The following is a 22409-nucleotide window of genomic DNA, read 5'->3' as shown; positions in this document are numbered from 1 at the left end:
TTTCTGGCACCTAGATGCATTAGGTATGGAAGCCATCAATAAATATTTGCTCAATAAATGTATGAGTCATGAAACAGATATAACCCCAATAGAGAGGGGTTTGGACATTTTCCATTTGCCCCTCTGGATCCACCCTCTGCTCTTCTTTACCATGTTCTGTACTCTGTGCTGTCCTCTCTGGATGACATCAATGGACTTCCCTGGGAACAGTTAACACCATCACCTTGATCTAGCGCCATTATCTAGGTTGGTGAATGTCGTCTTCATTCACCTTATCTTCCACTTTTCTCAACTAAATTCTCAACCGTTTCTCCCGCCCCTTCCAGGTGGATGGGATGTCCTTTGACTGTACACTCAGAGCACCTGCTGCCAACTTCCGTCCCTGCATTTACAGCATGAGATATAATCTCCAGTTTCATCCCCTTCCTCCTTCTCTGTCTTCCCCCCACCCCAAACACCAACTAAAACATAGGCTACTAGAGGGAAAAGCTGTTAAGCTTCTTTATTTTCAACAGTGGCACAGCACTTAACATGTCATGGGTACTCGGAAGACTGTGGGTCGACTGGATGGATATGTGGATGAGGGAGTGGCTGGGTAGATATCAACTTAGCTTTACATCTCTCGACTTACACTTCTCTGATAAGCTTTTGACTTTTCACCGATCCCTTCTAAGTTCTCTTTTTCTCTTCTAATTAGCTAACAGAATACCCTGTACATTGTACCTGCCTACTGATTAGGAAACATCCTAGCTGAATATCAGACTCACACACATAATCATATCCCCGTGTCCTTATGCTTCTATATACCAACGGTGACCACAGCTGGGAGTGAGGATCATCTGGACCCCAGCCCAGACCAATCAAATTAAAACTTCGGAAGTCCCAAGACCAGGATATCAGTAATAATAATAAAAAAAATCTATTCCTCCTGGTGATTACAATGGGCAGTCAGGATTGAGATTTGGTCCTTCAAACGGGCCTTATAGTCAAGCTTCAGTCACTGCAAGATGACTTTTCAGTAAGATTCATTTCTTCTTAGTAAATGAGAGAGCAACTAATATTTCCAAGTGGACGAGGTGCAAAGTGGGAGCTCCTACAGGTTCCCATCACTTCTCCCTCCAGCCCTGCTGGAGCGCTTCCCCATCCCAGAGCTTGGAGCCCGTCCTCTTTCAGAGTCATAGTCAGCTCCGCAGCTGGCGCACTCTTCACCGGCCAACCCCTCCCCCACTGCCTCTCCTCCTAATTTACACTAATCCTACATTTGCCACTTTCTTCCCTGCCCCATTTCCTCCAGGCACTTGGCCTATTATTCATCCTTCTCTTTGAACATAAATCTTTTCAGTCTCTGTTTAACAAAAAAATATTCCCTAAGCTATCAGACTCATTTTCTCTTCCCTTCCGCTCCAAACTTCATGGAAAAAATGTACAGTTTACCCTGTAAACTTCTGCAACTCACTAACACTGACAACTCACCTTCCTCACCCACCGCGTGACTGAAGCAGTTCCTGCCAAAGTTTTCGCTAATGACCAGATCCACTCATATAAAGGCAACTCCTGTTCTCCCAAGAGCACCCTGCAAAATATTTGGTCTTTTTGCCCTTTTTATCTAATGACACAGAACCCACTTGCTTCTTCCACTGACTTTCTGAGAACACCTTCCTCCTCTCCTGAGTTTCTCTGCCTGTTTCCTGGCACCAGATACTCAAATTCCCTCCCAGACTCTTCCCCTGACTTTATTTTCTCTTTATTTTCTCTTTCCTCAGTTACTACAGTTTAGCCTAACTTCAGAAAGCTCTGAAACTGATTATCATCAGCTGTGAATCTTTGCCCAATCCAATCATTTTTTATCTTAATTCAAAGTGACCTCCTTCAAGTAGATTCCTGCCTGCCTGCCCCCGATTCCCTCTCTCCCTGCATCCAAGGCTCTTCCCACGTTATACTTATTTGTTTATTTGCATTAATCCTCCAATTGTTAATGCAAACAGCTATAGTTCTTAATGCTTGTAGCAGTCCCTTGAGGCTCTTTTTAAAAATGTATTTATTCCTCAGCCCCATTCCTACAGATTTTTGCTCTGGGACTGAGTGAGGTCTGGGTAGTTGTCAATTGAAACAGTTCTAAGAGTCACTGTGACAGGAATGTCCAGGTGAAGAGAGGGAACTGCTGAGGACTGAGCTCCTGAGGGCAGGGTCCTTCTCTTCCATAACCCCAGGGTTGGCACAAGGCCAAGCACAGAGAAGCAACCAGGTAAATGCCTGTTGGGTGATGATTTCATCCGAACAACATTCAATCCATCATTCCATTGCCCAGGGTGGGTTCCATTTGGCTGGTCTTAAGTTCATTTTCGTCTCTGCTGTTTCCAAAATGCTTCTTTCAACTCACCCTACCTGCTAGAGCAGTGGTTCTCAACCCTCTCTAATGCCGTGACCTTTTAATACAGTTCCTCATAAAACTGTAATGGTGACCCCCCCTCAAGCATAAGATTATTTTTGTTGCTACTTCATAACTGTAATTTTGCTACTGTTATGAATCATAATGTAAATATCTGATATTCAGGAGACCCCCAAAGGGGTCACGACCCACAGGTTGAGAACGGCTGTAGAGACTTTATTCTCCTTCAAATCATGCAAGGATTCCTTCTGGTGTGAAAACTTCTCGGTGGAATTCTCTTTCCCACCATGTTCTTTCTTCTGTCCTGACTGTCTGATAGCCATGAACTCTCTCATGTCCTCTCCTCTCTCCGACCCCTCGAGTCTTTCTTTCTTTAGCTCTATCATTTAACTTCCGTGACATCGTACCTTTCCACTGTTGGGCATTCACATGTCCCTCACAGCCTACAGAAAGGAAGTAGACAGACAGTCAAAAAAAAATAAAGAACTACCAGGGGGAGAGAAGACCTTTCTTTCCAGTATTCTCCAGCATATGGATGCCAATCTCTATTTTAATTCAAGTTAAATCAGTCAAAATCTACTGAGCATCCACTCTGTGCTGGGCATTCTCTTAAGCCTGCATCAGATATTCCCTCTGAGCTCCAGGTATAGGAGACTGACTGGGATTATAACCCAGCAGGTGCAGCTAACAGGTAAATAGATCCTTAATAAAATGTAGGATGGACCATATTAGACAGTGAGGACAAAGCACTATGGAAGAACAAAAGAGATATTAGCTCAACATTGAGAGTTCTGCTGGGGTCAAGAAAGACTTCAGAGAACTGATCTCACTTAAGTTTTAAAAGGTGGATGGGAAGATAGACCGTGGCAGGAAGAGCTTCCCAGGCAGAGGGAGCAAGGGGGCAGAGCTGGGGTGTGGGCAACAGAAGGGGCTGACGCGTCCTCAGGGAAGGTGGATGCTTGGTGTGACGGGTGGACAGAATAATGGCATTTGAGGAGGCAAAGTGGTAGGAGATGAAGGCAGACAAGTAGGTAGAGGCCAGAGACAAATTACCACAGAAGCCTTGGCATAGAAAGGGAAGCCTTAGAAGAGTTTCAAGTGACGTTAGATTTACCTTCAGTTCAGCACAGCTCTTAGGTGATTCTAGAAAGTGAATACTGGCTGGAGCCCCACTTACCCCTGTGAACCCAGTTGTTTTGTCCTTTTAAAAAATGATTTTACTTCAGAGTCTTATGGGGTACAAACATTTTGGCTACATAAATTGCTTTTGTACCATCTGAGTAAAGTTCATAAGCACTGTTAGGTGTGAATTTGCCCATCTCCTCCCTCGCAATCTGCTCAATTTCTGACGAATGTAATTTCCATATGTGCACATAAGTGTTAATTGATTAGTTCCAACTTAATGGTGAGTATAGTGGTGTTTGTTTTTCCATTCTCGGGATGCTTGACTTAGAAGAATGATCCCCAGTTTCATCCAGGTTAATACAAGAAGTATTATAGTCCAGCAGACTAATGTAATTCCAATCGCTTTTTCAAACTTATAAAAGGCAATATGATTTGATTTGCACGTATGCATTTTAAAAAATCATTTGGTTAGTTTTTAAAAAGAACAAACAGAAAACTGCTAAAGCGGTTAGGGTTACAGTGCCTTTATTCACAAGGGGCATTCAAATAGCTATAGGTAACATGTAGAGGCATTACACGCTGGCTTTATCAATGCAATCACAGGCATGGCTCTGTGCCTCTCGGAACTCAGCCATCTTTATGTCCCCCTATTGGGTACTTTATTGCTTGAACTTTTGCAAGAGGCAACCAGTCAGCCAAGGGAAGGCTCAGTGTATATAACTAGGGCCGAGTCACTCCAGGGAAGGAGTTAGAATCATCTGGGGTTTGTAGAGGCAAAGAAGGAGACAGAACACTGCTCACACAACCTGGCAGACCATCCATCGTGCTCCAGGAACATGCAAACACCTGCTTTCCCACCACCTTTTCCATTTATAAAATGTATTAGTGAACGTGCTGTGACAATTAGCATCAGTTATAGGCAGGCAGCAGAAATCTGCTAAGGGTGGAAATGTAATAAACAGCAGATAAAACCATAGCTTTACAGACTCAGAACTACCTAATAACAACTACAAGTGATAAAGAGAAAATACACAGAAACGGGAAAGTCACTAAGGTTGATGAAGAGCTAGATAAGTATTCTGATGAATTAGTTGGTGCTTGTAAAGCTACATAAATATGTAAATATTCTTTTTTCCCTAAAATGGTCTTGCTTCTCTGCATTCTCTTAATGATTAAGGAGAAGACAATATCATAAACTGACCTGGATTCAACTCCCAGCTTCATCACTTCCTAGTTCTGTGACTTTCAGCAAATTACCTAACTATATTAAACCCTAATGTCCTCATCAATAAAATGTGGGTAAAGTAATGTTATAATATAGATTATTATAGGCATTAAATAAGATAACATATAAAATGCTAGTATAGTCCCTGGGGAAAAGAAATGCTTAGAAAATCATGAATAGCAATATAAATAATTGTTATGAAACTCTTAATAACTTCCCACTGAGGTCCTTAGCAAATTATATTTTATTTAGCAATTTCCATGCTAACAGAGTTCCGTTAGTCCTTCTTGCCACAATTAGCGGGCAAAAACTGTGTTAGTCATGACAGTGTTAAAATGCAGGCTAGCCTTCAAAATGTCACTTGTTCATGCAGTGTCTTGCCTGGCTGGCTTCTTATTTGTTCAACTTCCTAGCTTTTTATTCTGGATGATTTCTCTTCTCTGTCTTATGTGGCCTTAAGTGCTGTCATGAGTCAAAGGACCTGCAAGCTGAAAACAAGTAAAGAATATGCACATAGTCGTCCATATTCGAGACAAATCTGAAGGACTCTTCTGAGAGATGCTGCATGGCTCGGTACATTTATTTCTCCATGTAACAACTGTCAGTCTCTGGAAGTCCAAAACGTGAGTGTGCATGTGTGTGTAAAACATTCCCCTCCAACTGCACGCTGATGGAGCTGTACTTCACCCAGCTGGCTATGCTAATTTTAAGAGGCAAATGGAACCTTTCAGGACCCATATTCCTTTTCTATTAGAAAAAGAATTTTAGCTCCAGAGACTCAGACCCTGAAGTGCAGATGCTGACATGAAATGGGAAGCCCTCAAATGCAATGTGTGCCCTGAAACGCTGCTAGTATAGCTCTGGGTCAGGAAGAGAGGGTTCACATATCCTGTATCTACTATGATCCTAATCACAGTACCACCACAGCCAGTAAAATTCATAGAACTCTGCTGAGCCCCTGCATTATAACAGGATGGGTGGATGGATGGATGGATGAATGTGTGTTTGACTCCACTTTTTCTATTCATTTTCTGGTAGATTCAAAAGAAGGAGGAATAAAAATTAAAGAAAGGGGACTAGGAGAGTTCAAGATAGTTGGAAGGACACAATCCTTCAAAAGCATCACACATTCTACCCAGCACTACACATGAGATCAGAGGCCAGCCATCTGCCTTACCTTTCAGCAGCCAAACCTTAATATGAATTATTTTTATCAAATCAATGCTCTGCTGAGAAGGTCAGCATTAATGCAGACGCACTCTTGCTGTGGAAAGTGAATTCTGATGTTAATATTGGACTTGGGTTTGCGGAAAAGAGAGCAAAACCAAAATGGAAGTCAGAGGGAGGTCAAAAGGCTTTGGTGCTTTTTGAAAGGCACAGACTAGTGACTGTACCCCGGGGTTGGCTAAGGAAACTTTAGAACTCCCCAAATGCCCATCAGCCTACTCCCCCAAAGCCACTCATGTAAACACATAAACTAACTGAGTGGTTTCAACTCAAGTAGGTCAGAATCACCTGGGAAGTTTTAGAAAGTACACAAGGCCAACTGAAGCAGTATATCTGGGCCCAAGCAGAGGGTCATAGTTTATTTTTCAAGCTCCCGGGGTGAATCCAACACCCAGACAGCTTATGATCCATTAGTGTAAGAGAACAAGAAGTCTGTGCTACAGTCACAGCCTCAAGGCAATTCTTCTTGTCCCCTTCTTGTCCCACCTAACGGTGGCTGTGCTCTGTTGTCCACCAGTGTAGACATTCTGGAGCCAGCAATGGTGTAAACTGCTTTCTGCTCAACGAGGCCTAGTGCAGCCTGCTTACTGAAAGCCCCACTCTCATTATTCCAGGCAAATCTGGCCCTTTAAGGAGAAAAGTTTGCCAGTCTTTGGACTAGGTGCCAAACATTCAGTCACCTCATCTTCAAATTTAAATATAACACAGCAGCAGCTACCACTGACTGAACACCTCCTATGAGTTGGACCCTCTTTGAGATGCTTCAGATCCGTACCATTCGTGCTTGTAAGTCTGCACAGCAGATACTATTGTTAATGCCCCAGATTCCCAACTCTCAAATCTCTCCCCTTCTCTCCACATGCACTGCCACCATCAAGTTTCCAATAAGACTGTTGTCATAGCCTCCTGTCTATCCACCAGCTTTTCCAGTCATGTCCCCTTCTAATCTATTCTTACATCTCTCAAAAGCAAAAAGAAGCTTGCTTAAAATCCGCCCCAGTTTTTTTATTTCTCTCTTGCAATAAAAGCTAGATTTCTTTCTAAACCTGCTAAGCCCTGCACGGTCCAGCTCCTGCTCGGCCCTCACCCTCAGCCTGCCTCTCCCCTTGTCCACCAGGCTCAGCCACACTGGCTTCCTTCCAGTCTGACCATTTCCTACCCACAAACATTTCCTACAGCCATAGAACATGTTTCTCCTCCATAGAAAACTCGCCTGACGCCCTTCAGTCCTTCAGGACGAGGCTGAAGTATCACCTCCACAGAGAGGCCTTCCCTCTTCTTCCGTCTAAGTAGCAGCCCACCCCTCTACAGTTGTTTTCTATCACCCCACCCTGGTTTTTTGGTTCTTCATATTTATCATAATTTGCAAGTATCTGCTGTAGAGTTGTTATTTTTGTCTGGTCCTCCCACTGGACTGCCAGCACCTCGGTGACTGGGACTTCATCTCTTATGCTCCATCAAAGTACCCATAGTGGACAGCACAGGACCCGGTACTTAGCCACGTTGTAATAAATATTTCTTGGATGAGCAAAAGAGTCCATTTTACAGATATCAAACAATCTAATTAGCCTACCTGAGGCCAGAGAGCTAGTCACAGCAATTATAAAAATCTACCTTTCAGAGGGACTAGAACATTCCGCTGGGGTTTATATAACATTTTCTTTTAAAAAAAAAATACTTACCATGTTTATCCTGAAGACCTTTAATGACTATAATTGTCCTGACTCTTCTTTGGTCCACATATAACCTAAGCCACAGCTATGTGACTCTCTGTGAGCTAAGTACATCCAGCTGGTAGCTGGAGGATTTTGCAACAGTGGAAATCTTTATATTGTTTAAATATGCTTGTCATAAAGCATTTCTCTGAAGTGTTATGTAAATTGTCCCATGGGAAGCCCCTGTGTTTTGTCAAGTTATAATCCAGGTAGGCCACCAGTGGGATTTTCCTTTGGTGGGGAGGACATGGCCATTCACGTCAACATACACATGTCCCTTCTATTGCCAGCTGGGCCACTGTGGTAAACTTGTGATGGATGGATCCACCAGGAGCTTCTCACCTGCACAGTTCTGCTGAGGCTCCCAGCGGACCTTGATGCCTTCTCTCTGGCAGGCCCGGGTGTAAGCCAGAAATGACTCGCAGTAACAGTTTTTATGGACTGGGCATTCACACATGTCTGTCACACAGGACCTATGGAAACCAATGGAGAGGTACAAACATTTAAAAAGGTTTTTAATTTCATATTATGAAATATCCTCAATGTAACTTCAGAAAGGGTTAGGTAGGTAGATGGGGGACACTGGCCATTAAAATTCACTATTTTAGCTTGGAAACCTAAAATTGGTATATAAATTCTGTGTGACTCCTAAGTGGTGCAGACCTCTGAACAACGTGATACACCCATTAGGTTTCCTTTCTTCTAGAGCAGGACTATCCAATAGGACTTGATGTCACAACAGAAATGCTCTATCATCTCCACTGCCCAAAGCAATAGCCATTATCTACACGAGACGTTCGGAAGACAATACGATCAGAATTCACTTTTGTAGTATCTTAGCATCTAAGTTTTTCTTTCTTTTTTAGCAACACTGCATCTTCATTCTTAAGACTGCTAGGAGACAAAATCCAAATAAACATTTTAGGCCCTTAATTAGACTCAAAAATGAAGAGAATTCAATCAATCAAGAGAATTCAATCAATCAAGAGAATTCAATCAATCAATCTCTGTAGCTTAAATTTAAATACGGAAATGATGGGCCAGGATATAACTGAACTGAAATGTGCTTAAATGCAAACTAACCAATTTTCAGACATGTTGACCACAAAGACAACGTAATAATGACCTTACAGTAGTGTGTAACATTACAGCTTACAAAGCACTTTCATATGCGGTCTGTCACCGATAGGAAAGAAGGCACAGGACCATCTCTTGTTTTATAAACAAAGGGGTCATTTTACAAATGACTCATAAGCAGATGAGCAAATTAACTGTGTCACCTACCTTTAGAAATAGTGCTACATCATACCACGATCCTCATCTTCATCTTCCACCAAATTCACTGCCTAAGAATTTTGAGTTAACATTTATGCTAGAGGGCCCCACGATTTATAAAATTGAACTCCCCTGATATTTTCCATAACCTTGTTCATCAAATCCCCTTCCTTACAAAAGCTAATTCAAGGCTGAACACAGGAAAAATAATATTCAAGATTACAAATTACGCAGATAATCTTGAAAAGTGATTAAGAGGCATGGCCACCGGATATTTATAACGTCATTTTCCCTTAGTGTGGGATCTGTGCACGCCCGATTGTTCAGAGCAGTCATCTAGCCCTGAGCTGAAGTTGGCACAGCGCCTGCTCTGAACAAGAATTAAATGAAGAAACCTTATTAAAGGATCGATAGACTCAGAGTGTACCCACAAAGTTATTATAGCCCAATGCCCAAAGGCACAGCTTTGGGAAATTGAAGTTAACAGGGACAAAAGAGGAATGGTGTGAAACCGAAAGAGCTTCCTTTCACGTTATCGACTGAGAGATTATTTGATGAGTAATACTTAAGACACAAGAACCAGGAGAGAAAAACGGCCCCTTTTCCTTTCCATACTATTCAGAGAAGTATTTCTGAATACTCTCTCCCACTTTTTAAAAAAAAATAATTAATTTTTTTTATTCTCTCCCACTTTTGTAGCAGACCATCTAGCTCAAGGAAAGGAGAAGTGAGAGCTAAGCTCGGAAATTATAAGAAACACCAGTAGCATCTCGGTAATATATGCCTTGGTGATAAGGGGGTGGGGAAGCGATTCGGCTCTCCTTACCACGGGAGCGCATGAGACCAGAACCTCAGCGATAGGCAGTCTCTACACCTGCGGTGCAAATAGCCACGGGATCCCGTCTAGAAGAAGCTGGAGGAGAGGTCAGTCGGGGGCGTGCATGCTATTCCTTCAGGGACCCGCTCACTCTGACTTTTTCTGACTCCTACTTGCAGGGCCTTTGTCCGAGACCCTTCTAAGAAGACTGCTAAGATTTACTTTCCTATCGAGACTGTTTCTCTCTCTCTCCCTTCTGCTAACGCAAATAGCCCTCAGGTACCTAAGGGTAATTGCTCCCAAGCAAGATAGCACAGCAGTCCACCTCGGGATAATAGGTAAACTGGGGCACACTTTCATTCCAGAAATCCTGTGAAACCATCTTCACTAGCAAAGGCATCCAGGCACTAAACACAAAGCACTACCTTTTACATTGGGTGGAGTCTCCAGACTGCCAAAGAAAAGCCAAATAGTGTTTGTCCTTCAAATGGCCTCTACATGTCCAGGTATAAGCCCCCGTCAATACCATTTCCTAATTATTTCCGGTTTTAATTTCAGATTTCAGAATGACTCACACCCCTCATATTCATGCAGGCATTTCACGGCAACATTTTTGGCTGTCCCAGGTTCTAACTTCAAATCACATTCCTCTTTTGCTTCCCCAACAGAATGTGTCCCCCGCCCTCCCTCATGGCCCAGGGTGGGTGATTCTCTTTCCCTGGACACAGCTCCCACGGCTGTGTCATGGATAGAATGGCATCTCACGGGTCTGGAAAAATTGACAGAACTTACATGGAAAAAAAAACAAGTCTCAACGTGAGGAAATACGTTCTCCAATTTGAAAGAATGTCTACTGTAATTCTGCAAAATTCCATGGCCAATAAACAAATAAAATTGAATTTGTTTTGTTAAAGAAGTTGTTCGTGAAAGTATCCCTTCTCGGCTCGGCGCCTATAGCTCAACCGGCTAAGGCGCCAGCCACATACACCTAAGGTGGCGGGTTCGAATCCCCAGCCCGGACCCGCCAAATAACAATGACGGCTGCAACCAAAAAATGGCCAGGCGTTGTGGCGGGCGCCTGTGGTCCCAGCTACTTGGGAGGCAGAGGCAGGAGACTCGCTTGAGCCCAGGAGTTGGAGGTTGCTGTGAGCTGTAAATGCCATGGCACTCTGCCCAGGGGGACAGCCTGAGGCTCTGTCTCAAGAAAAAAAAAAGAAAAAAGAAAGTATCCCTTCTCTCCTGATTTCTACTCATGGTCATATGAAATAAATTAATTCAATTTAAAATAAATTATGGACAGTTAAATCCAGTCATTGAAAGAAAATGTTTGAAGTTACACATTTAATAATAACCACATACAAATATTCCATCTACCTCCCCACCAAACCCTTCTGACCCACAGACACAACGACAATAGCCCCACACTGCAAATCTAAGAAAGACGTGAGCTTTTTATATAACAGAGCTCACTAGAAACAACATTTGAGAGAAAAATGTTTGTAAAAGCCAGTCTTTTACTTGAAATAGTTTTTTTTTTAAATATTTCACAAACTTTTAAAGACTTGAAAGATGTGTTTTGTCACGAATGCTAAAATTCTAAGATATTTTTCACTCAGCAAGTTGATGATTTTTACACAAAACAGCAGCCAGGGTCTGTGAGAGAAAGTAGGGAAGGAGAGATCCCCCCACTCGGCCCTGCAGATGTGTGACCATGTCAGCCCCGACGTCCTGGATGCTGCCGTGTGAAGCATTTTATGTGGATTGTCTCCTATATGGCAATGGGATGTGAGGGTGGTCTTGTTACTGCTCCACTTAACAGATGGGCAAACTGAGGCTTGGGGATGTTAGGTAACTTGCTTGAGGCCACACAGCTAACCAGAACTACAAAACCAGTGCTGAGTCTCAGTTTGTTCTGATCTCAAAACCCACAATCCCAGTAACTACACAAGAAGATCTTTTTTAGAGAGCCATTTGGAGACATTTATGAATAGCCCAAAGAAAGGTTCTAATCCAGTGGTTCTCAACCTTCCTAATGCTGTGATCCTTTAATATAGTTCCTCATGTTGTAGTGACCCCCAAGCATAAAATTATTTTCGTTGCTACTTCATAACTGTAATTTTGCTACTGTTATGAACTGGAAGGTACATATCTGATATGCAGGAGACCCCCAAAGGGGTCGCGACCCACAGGTGGAGAACTGCTGTAAATCCTTTGATAGAAATTTTACACCTAAGGAAATGGCAATTCATATGGACAAAGACTTCACATATAGAGATTTTCATCTCAATGCTATTTAAAAAAATTTTTTTAAAGGAAAAAAAGGAATGAGCTAAATTGCTTGTATTAGAGGCCTAGTTAAATAAATTTACAGGGTGTCTATGGTGAAATGCTCTAGAGCCACTGCAGAGATGCTTGGAAATATATTTTAAAATATGAGGAAATATTCAGAAGGGAATTAACTGAAAAAAAACAACTGTGTTTCAACATTGTGTAATGGCACACTAAACACAGATCTGCCCAAAGAGTCACAATGGCCACCTCTGAGCAGTGGAATTACGGCTCTCTTCCATTTTCTTCATCTGTATTTTCTACAGTGACTACATATCACTTTCCTAAAAAGATAAACAGCACAGTTTATTTTAAAAACAATAAAGGAAATAATACAAAACACATTACTATTCAAATCGGAATTTAGGAAGTATGTTGGGATGAAGAGGAATAAAGAACGGGAGGAAATTCGAGCTTCCATTTATAGGTCTTAGCTAATAAACATCAGCCCTAATCGAACGCCCTCCCAGTCTGCGTACTGGCGGCCTCCTGATAAAGGCTTTGATTTCACTCTCTCTGTGTTTCCCTCACACTTTCACTTCACTGGTCTACTGAGGCTTTGGATGGAATAGATAATGGAATAATTATGTACTCTCCCACTGGTTACAAATGAATTCGTGAAGAGAAAAATAAAAACATCTTCAAATGCACTTCAAATTTCAGGGAGGGGTAAAACTATTGTTATTCAACTGTTCCATTCATGTTTAGCACACTTAATTCAATATGAAGAAAATCTAATTTATGACACAGTGGAGTTGAATTTTTATGAATTTATGGAAGATCGTTGTCCTTCCCTTAATCAGTATGCACCAATAGTGTACGCTTATATTCATTTTATTGAATAAGTAGCAGAATTTTATCACTTTGAGTAGTTACTGAGATTTGTGGCTTTGGTATCTCTGCTTTCATGACATTATTCTATCACAATTATGTTCTGTTTGATGGTGAGTTGGTCAGGAAACACAGCCGCCCGTGGCTCCAGTGGGAAAACACAGGCTGCCTTCCCCTGAGCTTTTCCAGGAAAGCTCTAGCCAAGAGGTAGAGAGTTCCTGCCTAACTCTTTGGATTTCTGCTGTTAACAAGATTAACAAAATAACGAAGGGATCAGGCCCATGCAGTTCCTTTAAAGTGTACTTTCCACCCCAGAAGCTTTCAATTAATGCATCTAGAAAAGGGTTTCGGATTTATCCACCCCATTCCTGGCATCTTTCCTGGCAGCCAAGAGGTGCAGGCAGGACTCGTGTTCTGTGTGGCTCTCATAGCTGCTCTGTGCTGCCATAGAGCAAGAGGACAGCAGGAGCCACCTACTGCAGGGGCTGGCACCACCCTGAGCAGCCCTGGCTGCCCCCTTCCTCTCGTCCCTTTATATGTGAGTGTACTTTCAATGACTTCTCCGAGGCATTTGGTGACACTTTTTCTCATAGCCTCCTGCACACGGGTGGGATCACCTATGGTCCCTTCTCCCCCTGAAATCCAATGAGCACGATTCATCCTCAGGGAAGCCTTCAGTCCCCGTGTCTTCCATCAAACAAGCTACCATCGCTTCCTCCCTCCAAGCTTTAAATGAGAAATCATTAGCCACACATGGTTATTTACACTGGAATTTACGTTAATTACAATTAGTCAAAATCACAAATTCAGGTCTTCATTCACACCTGCCACACTTCAAATGTTCAACGACTGCACATAGCTGCCGGCTACCATATTGGATAGTGTTGACTGGGAATATTTCCATCGCTGTGGAAAGTTCTATTCGATGGTGCTGCCAAGAGCTCAGCTCCATCAACATTAGGAAAACCATCTCTGTCCTCCCAGAGGGATCTATAGGTATAGTGAGGTTAGTATCAAGCTCATTCCTGCCTTGTGACTGGGAACCTACAAAGAAAGTTCAAACTTCAAAGTCAAGGTTCCTAGCAATCTAGGTTTCAGTCTACTTTTCTAACTTCATCAGAATCTTACCATTCTGGTCTTTAATGTGCTTCATTGTCTCTTAAAACAGAAAAATCTGACACCTGTCCCCCTTAAGATTTAGTTCATATTCCTCAGTGGAGTTTGGGACTGGCCTGAGAAACAGTAGCCACTACCCATTTAGTCCCGTGTCCTCATTATTACACAGAGACTTTGAACCATAATCACCTCTCTTGGTGTTGGGGGCAAGGACTGTGTTGGGCTCATTCAGCCCCAACCCCAGTGCCTTGAACACGTAGCTCACCCAAGAATAGGTCAGAGTGGTCTAATAATCTTTCCCCAGCTTCCACAGGGTTGCACAGTTGGGCACTGACATCTGACAAACAGAAATTCCATCCTCACCCCCACCCCCCCAAGCCACCGCTTCATGTGGCCACGGGACCTGGGGGCTATTGGCCATAGCAGCCTCTGCACTAAGCTGCTTCAGCACGAACCTTTCTCCTGTCATTTGCATTTTGTACTTTTTGTACTCTTGTCTCCCAGGGGGATTATTTGTTTTTTTGTTTGTTTGTTTTTTAGTTTAGTGACTAGTGGAAAAAAGGATTTGATGAGAGAATTCTGCTTTGGTGACTCATTTTCAGTAAAGCACATTTTTGATATTGTAAGAACAACCTATAGCTCTTTGTGTTATTAAAAAGGCAGGCCTCCAATACTGCTAAAATCAAAACATCAAACACGCCTGTGCTTCCTAGCAACAGCAGATCCGAGTGGTTTTCCCTCTGCTTTCTCTGGCACAGGGGCCACCCCTGTCAGACGGAGACAAGTGCCTCTGCTTCCCAGGCACAGGCTCCAAGGACAGATGTATTAACTGTTGGGAACTCTCCATGCCGCTTCTGGGCAACAGAAGGGCAAGCCATGAGTGGCAGCATTCAGCGCCATCTGGGAGCCAGATATCCAGTTCCCCCTGCCACAAGGAAGGGTCTCTGGCTAGACTATGTTTGTCGGTCTGCAGGGTGGCTTTCCGGAGAGCAATGGCAGAGTCAGGGCTGGGCTCAGCAGCGTGATGAAGATAAGTGGAAAACCACATTGTGGCCATATGGCTCTCCACGTGTCTGGGAGGACTACAGAAGGCACCTTAGGCTTGGTGGTGCTTGGGCATTGATGGGAAAGAGAGGGAGAGCTGCCACGAGACTGTTAAAAAAATCCTCTTACACGTTATTACCATTCTGCCCTGCTCTTCCTAAGCTGAGTTGTATGGAAACAACTAGAGGCTATAACCAAGATAAGAAGGCATGCATAGTATCCACGTCACTTTGTGCCCCTTAAAAATACTTCATCCAGGCTTTATGCATCTCTCAATACAAGGTAAGCACCCTCACACACTCACTCCTGTCCATTCACTGAGCAAGTGCTAAAAACACCACTGCACCAGGAAAAACAGGGCCAAGAGAGTCCGTCACGGGAACCATGAGGCAGCTTTACTGAGCTGTTAAGGAAAGGGCAAGGGGAAGCTGCGGGGCCAGCCGTGGCTTGGCACCACTGTGGCGATTGTCCACGCTGGCTTAAATATTGGTGAGAATATCCCAGTTTCTGTGGCTGGTTGGGGTTGCCAAGACAACACAGCAAGTCCAGGCATTAGCTTAGCCATTTCATGACTGTGATCTGGGGAGAAAGGGCAGGGCAACTCTGGGAGTGGGAGCCCAGCCTGTTTCTCTGGTTGTAGATACAAAACTTACCTCCAGCACAGCCTCAGGAGTTCTCCCCTCCTCCCCTACCCAAGTTAGACCTTCAGTCTGCTCCTAACTGAAAGGAAGGAAGTCATGGAGCTGTTTGTTCTGGGCACAGAAGAAGCACAGAGACTAACAGAGATAGACCCTTTCTAAGAAAATGGGATTGTGCAGATACTAAAAAGCAAAGACTAAATTACATAAGGGCTACAATGGGTGAGCAGCCAGTGTGATGGGATACTTAGGACTAGTTCCATGGGGCATAGATACGGGTGGCCGGAGGCTTTTGAGCAAACACAGAAGCTGTGGCTTGAAGGAGCTATGAAATTTTGCCAGGTTAGAGAATGAGGAAAAAGGAATATCAGGCAAAGTGAGGAATGTGAATAAAAGCACAGAGTTTCCAAATCACTAGATCTTAGATTTGATACTCATGTGGCTAGCCTCTTAATATCAAAAAATAAACCAAAGCAAACAGTCCTGACAGACAGTCACACAGCCCCTCCCTAAAGACTCTGTAGGAGGGGATTAGTTTCCTTGCAGAGAAGATCAGCAGGTCTGCTGTTTATGACATTTATTTTTTCTTCCAGGGACCCAAATCCTTATCATTTCCAATCTGCACTCCCAGGTATGACATCTGGAGTCACGCAGACTTGGTCAGGGTGCTCCTGCCCAAGGGAACTCTTTACTGACCTTCTTGAGTCCCACTTCCCAGCTCTCATTTTTAACTTTTTCCCCTCCCTATCTGCCTTGACAAGAATTAAAATTCAACAACCAAATTAACAGGAACAAAACCAACAGAACCATTTTGTGACTTATTCACAGTGAACCCCTTCTCTGATGGTTTACCCTCTGTTCCTGTCTTATATGCATTGCCCATTTTCACGGAGTTGCAACATTTTTATCTAATTTAGACTCTCTCCAGAAACTGAAAAAATATTGATTTTTAAATCCTCATAACATTCCCCAGGAGGTGAATGGCATTACCCACACAGCAGAACACTGTGTTCCAGAAATGGTCATTAGCCTCTGACCCTCTTCTAAAGCTATGGATTATTTTTGTGGAAGAATGCAGGCATCTGTGAACACAGAGACCTCCTTTCAAAGAATAGAAATTCTTATAATTTCCCATGGATGCCAGTTTTAAAAGAAAGCCCACGTACCTGCTTTTAGTAGAATTATGTTTTTAGCCATGACCATCATGTGTGTCTGAAATGTGATATATTTTCTCCCTTGATAAGACCATGTAACAGACCATATGTGGAAAGCCTGATTCTTGTTCCCACAGTTGTCTTGCACCTTAGCACTGGGGACAATTCTGCAGTTTCCTCCATACCCAGGGGCTACAGTATTAAGGAGCCCAAAAGCCAGAAACTATACAGGTAAAACCAGTACAGAAACTCCTCTTCGGCAGATGAGCCATCTTTGCTCAGCTAAGAAACATTGGCTCCATGGAGGGAAAACTGACCATGATTAATAGACATTTGCTGAGTTGTCACTCTTCTAAAGGTAATTTCTCATTACTTCAGTTTGGGCAAATCTTGTTGGAAGACGGTCTCAGGAGCCAGCCAGGGAGAGGGAAGGCTGGTCACGAGCTCCCTCTAGTGGCCTAGAGTTAGAGCACAAACAAAGTAACGGTAATTTTTATTCCAGCATTTGCTTCTAAATCAGATAACACTTCTTTGGAGGCTGGTTGATAAAAGAGAACATAAAAATGGCCATTTGGCAGAAAATCAATCGCTTTTCTCTTAAACTCAGGCTCAATTCATCACTGTCGAGCTCACTGTGAAACAATTGTGAGGCTGGTGGACTAAAAACCCCTGTGTAATCCTAAGAGCCTGTCCCTGGTGCCTGCCAAGAAGGCTGAGGCTTCCGTGGAGGGCAGGACTAGGTGGAACACCACCAAGGAGAAGCCTGAGCTCCTTCCACTTTGTCTGTAAAATCTCGGTTTACCTATGCATTGCACCTAGCCTCACATAGTTTTATTTTAAAAAGAAGTTCAAGTACAAGAGAATCAGAACCCTTTACCTGAGCAGAGAGAAACATTCTCTACTCGGAGAGGAAGAGCAAGCTGCTTTTCCTACTCCCACACTCTCATTCAACGCAGAACACTCTGGTCACCAAAATGCGTCGGGATTTCAGTGAGCCAAATCTAGTGCTCCAGTGGACAGCAGCAGGGCTCAGTTCTGACCCTCTCACCTGGAGTCAGACGCAGATCCCACAGGCAAGGGTCTCAGTCCCACAGGAACTGTCCCCTATTTCAGATGGGTCTCCAGCTTGTGGCTTGTCCTTCTGACCAACCAGCTACAAATCAGGGTTCCCACAACTCCCTTCTTGGGTTCGATTAATTTGCTAGAGTGGCTCACAGAACTCAGGGAAACCTTGTTTATGTTTATTATAAAGGGTATTACAAAGGGTACGGATGAACAGCCGTAGGAAGAGATGCATGGGACCAGAGATGGGGGAGGGGTAGAGCTTCCACCTCCCAGGAGCTCCATGTGTTCAGCAATCCAGAAGCGCTCAGAACCCTGATCTTCTCGAGGTTTGGGAAGCTCCACGACATGGGCATGGATGGTCATTGGCCATTGGTGATCAGCTTGACTTTCAGCCTCTGAGCCCTATGTATTTTGTTCCTACCATTCAGAACATTAGTTACAAAGGTCTTAGGAGGAGCCAAAGACCAAATCACAGAACAAAAGTTTTCCCAGGTGCCCTTATCTACAAGGGTTTTAGGAGCTCTGTGTGGGATCATAGGAGCATAGGTGTGGGATCCCTCACTCTGTGTAAAGAACTGGTAGCAGGGAGCAATATACATATTTCCCATCTCCTAAGTCTGCAGTGGTGTCACAGTTAAGTGCTGATGTGTTGCGAATCTGTGACTATGTTTTGGGGTAAGTCTGCTTCTTAGTTTGTGAAATGGTGAGGTCCATACAATAGTAGTATTATATGATTGTCAAAATATGGACTTGCCTGAGTGGTTCCTGTGGCTCAAAGGAGTAGGGTGCTGGCTATATCTATATATATATAGACTTGCCCAGGGCTCAGCCTGTGGTATTCAGATTTAGAAAGACTCTCCAGAAATTAAAGGGGCTCTTCAACTGGAAATTCTCAGTATATCTTCTCTGGTAAGTCCATTTCATCCTATATCTACCCCAACGTACATATACACTGTCTAGAATTATTCCATTCCATTCCACAGACATTTATTGAGTGTCTGCTGTGTGCAACCCACACAACTGGGCTGTGCAGGGAATGCAGAAATAAAGAAGCTCCTGCCTTCTATCCTGGGGCCTTCAGGGTGTGGTGGGGGGAGTAAAGCGAGAGCAGGCTATGCAACAGGCAAGGAGTCGTCCTGAGTGCAACATTTAAGGGGACATTGGCTCTCCAGCTCCAGTTAAGTATAGGGCTGCCCTTGAAAGCAAGTGCCTCCTTAAATTTTGCTCATCCTTCTCATCTCTGGGCCCTAGAGAGAGGAACACAGGCCTCACAGTTGTCCCTTGTCCCATGCCTGGATCACAGTCTATTGGAAGAGGCAGCAAGGTAAGACGTCCCCGCACCTGGTTAAACCCCAGCTGTGCACGGTCTTGGGCACACTGTTTTTGCTTTCTACACCCTTCTTCGCTTGTCTAATCTCTCTCCATTAGGATTCTCATGGAAAATAAATGAAAATCTATATTGTAACCCACCACCAATCCCTAAAGAGAAGACAGAAATTCATCCACACGTGGAACTGGGAATGAAGGCTAGAGGACTCACGCAAGACAAAAGCGCAGCCCCCGCCCCAATCTTGGCCCCGGCCGAAGTTCAGAGTGTGAAAGTTGGGCAGGAACAGGCTGAGTTTTCTTTCTTCAGTCCTCCTTGGGTGCTGGCTCCCTGGGCTCCACTCTCTCCAGGTGCCTCTGCACATCTTGCCATTTGCAGCACAGCGATGCCAGCACAGGCCTGTCTGCGTTGGCAGCGGCTGCCTCCAGAGAGGGCAGTAATTGGGATGTGGAGTCACGAGTGGCAGTGAGGAAAATTTATGAAAGTGAAGGCATCCCGCATCTGGAGGCCACAGCCCAGCCACACGCAGCAGCCACCACAAGCCCGCTGCTTCAAAGGGGCCTAACCTTCCATAGGCCTTTTTCACATTAGGCGGTGGACGGCTGCCAAGTCCCACAACAGGCAAAGGCACAAATCCTCTGCTACGTGCATTAATAAAAGGGCGGCAGCAGCGGCTGCCCCTGGAGGATGCAGAGCAGTGGTGAACTTTTTCAGATGCTGGGGGCCTTTCATCAAGCATCTGCCAAGCCTTTTGGCTCCATCACAAACCAGCATTCGCATCCAATAGCCGCATAAGAAAGGGTCTGTTCACACCCAATGCTCTCAGAGGCGCACTCGGCCCATCACACCCAAAGGGAGAGCTCCCCATCCGGAAAGACCCACTCCCACCCAAGAGTAGGGGCTGGCACACTGCCATCCTCAAATCCCAGAAAAGAGATCCAGTGGCCAGACATTCCCCAAAGCCAAATCTTAAACACCATAGGCCAACTGCCTCCCTGCCACCTCCCCACCTCTGACAGAAGGAGAGCACCCTCAGATAAGCCCCAGAGAGAGGGAATGTGAGGCCTGTTTCCTATAAGCAACTGGGAAGAATATTGCCTAAAAGGCCCCAGAAGACTCACCCAAAGCTGTGGACTGGTATTTTTTCTTAATGTCATTCTGTCAATAAGTGGCAAAGGCAGTGCTCAAAACTGGTCCTTGCTTTCTACGATACATCGTCTTCTATGGCACATGCTGCTCACCTGGGATGCTCTTCCTCCCCTTCTCCTAATTAAAATCTCCTTCAGTCTGCAGCTCAGTAGCCTTCTCGGGGAAGGCTTCTGAGATCCCCAAACTAGATGACATGGCTCATCACCATCCTCCTGGTATCCTGGCATGGTCTTGAGGGATCCCTCCCTCTGTCTGCTCTGCACTCTCATCTCCCCAGCCCCGGGGCAGTGCCTGATCTAGAGAAAATGCTCCAAATTTGTTTTCTGAATATGTGAGCTGTAGATGACCACCTGGTCAAGTCCAGATAAAGTGACTGCTAAGAGGACAGTGAGATTCAGAGGGCTAAATGTCCTGAGAGAGTTCCAAGGAGGAGTGGGCATCCCATGGATTTAACTACTGCTAAGAGACCAGGGGGAAATAGTCCTGAAAACTGGATTAGACAACTAGCTGGTTGGTGGTGGCCTTAGCATAGAAATAACTCCCTGGGAATGGTGAAGACAAAAATCACCCTCAAGTGCACTGGAGGTGGGAGATCTGTGAGACACTGATCATTCTTCTAGTAGGTTCTCGGTGAAGAGAAGAGCAGTAGTGAGATAATGGGAAGGGAAGTCTGGAGAAAGAGAGACGATTAGAAAAACCTGGATATGTTTAGTATCAGAGGGAGACCAAAGAGTTCAGCATAAGATGCTGAAGCTTCAGTGGTGAAGTGATTAGGTAATTGGTAACATCATGAAGGGAACAGAATGGGATGAGGTCAAGAACACGGGAGGAAGACTGCCCTTTGACTCACTTACAGTTGCTAGTAGCCACATTCCAGAAAAGGAAAAAGAAAAATGTGAAAGCCTTTATGCTTACACAAGACACAGCAGGGAGAGGGGTCTCCAAGGCTAACTTCTAGATCAGCGGTTGCAGGAAGAAAAACTGAGGTTCCAATGCAGAGAATGTGGCAAAGAAGACAGAATTGAATGCAATTTGCTAGTGGTGTTCCCAGGTGAGGAAGGATGCCAGACAAGGGGTAAGATTAAAACCTTTGGAGAATGAGATTCTACTCTCTCTCTCTCTTTCAGTCCACACCCTTGGGGACGGATGGCCACTGAAGATGCCAGAGCTTTAATCAGGGAGAAAATCAGTGCTACAGAAATTTTCCCTTAGCTCCAATGGAGAAAATGGTAAATATGGCAGGTTTTCTAGACTTCAATTTTGAGATCTAAGAATAGTGAAGGTACATTTTTCCCCAAAGCAAACAACCTGAAATTTAGAAGCCATTTCTTGACGGGGGGGTGGGTGGGGGGTGGCATTCATAAGTATTTTCTTCCTAAATCATTTAATACTCCTACTGTACAGTAAAGGTCTTAATAGCAATAATTTTGGCAATCCACAGTGGTTTAGGACAGTGAGGGCTCAGAAACTCCACAATAGGTTGGGTAACTCAATAAACAGTTATAGAATTATAGACTCACAGGGTCTTAAAAGCCCTTGGGAAATATCTACTCCCTGCAGGAACTCCTTTTATAATACTCGTGACAGATGGCCGCACATCTGCACCGTGTCTGTGATGGGTGCTCAGTAGCTTTTTAGGAATCCCATTCCTGTGATAGACAATTACAGCTTCTATCTCTCAGGACGTCTTCTTATATATTAAACGGAAACGTGTTCTGTAACCTCCACTCACTTATTCAGACTCTGCCTTCTGTTACATTGTGGAATTATTCTATTCTATTTCAGCTTCCATGTGACATCCTCTTCAAACACATTACATAACACAAAAATGCTCCACTTAGAAGTTAAACTTTTGAGGGGCTTCCAAAAATAGTCCTATTATGTCATTTTTTACTTCCTGTACTTTTATTACCTTTACATGTAGCAGCTAATGACTGTTCCGCCTAACTATAAACCTTCTTCCCCTTTTATTTATTCTTTCAAC

General features: G+C 44.0%; 1 protein-coding gene across 1 annotated transcript in view; it reads right to left on the bottom strand.

The window, feature by feature from the left end:
• The window catches only part of BMPER (BMP binding endothelial regulator), a 258932-nt gene that overhangs the window by 1742 nt on the left and 234781 nt on the right, over window positions 1-22409 (bottom strand). The window contains exon 14 of the mRNA XM_012804345.2: window positions 8024-8154. Within this exon, the coding sequence (XP_012659799.1) occupies window positions 8024-8154 (131 nt within the window). The remainder of the gene's footprint in view (window positions 1-8023; window positions 8155-22409) is intronic.

Source organism: Otolemur garnettii, unplaced genomic scaffold, assembly GCF_000181295.1.
Source record: "Otolemur garnettii isolate 467f Iridium unplaced genomic scaffold, OtoGar3 scaffold00028, whole genome shotgun sequence".
Classification (NCBI taxonomy): Eukaryota; Metazoa; Chordata; class Mammalia; order Primates; family Galagidae; genus Otolemur; species Otolemur garnettii.
Note: the sequence above shows the minus strand (reverse complement) of the source record. Positions and strands in the feature narration are given on the sequence as shown.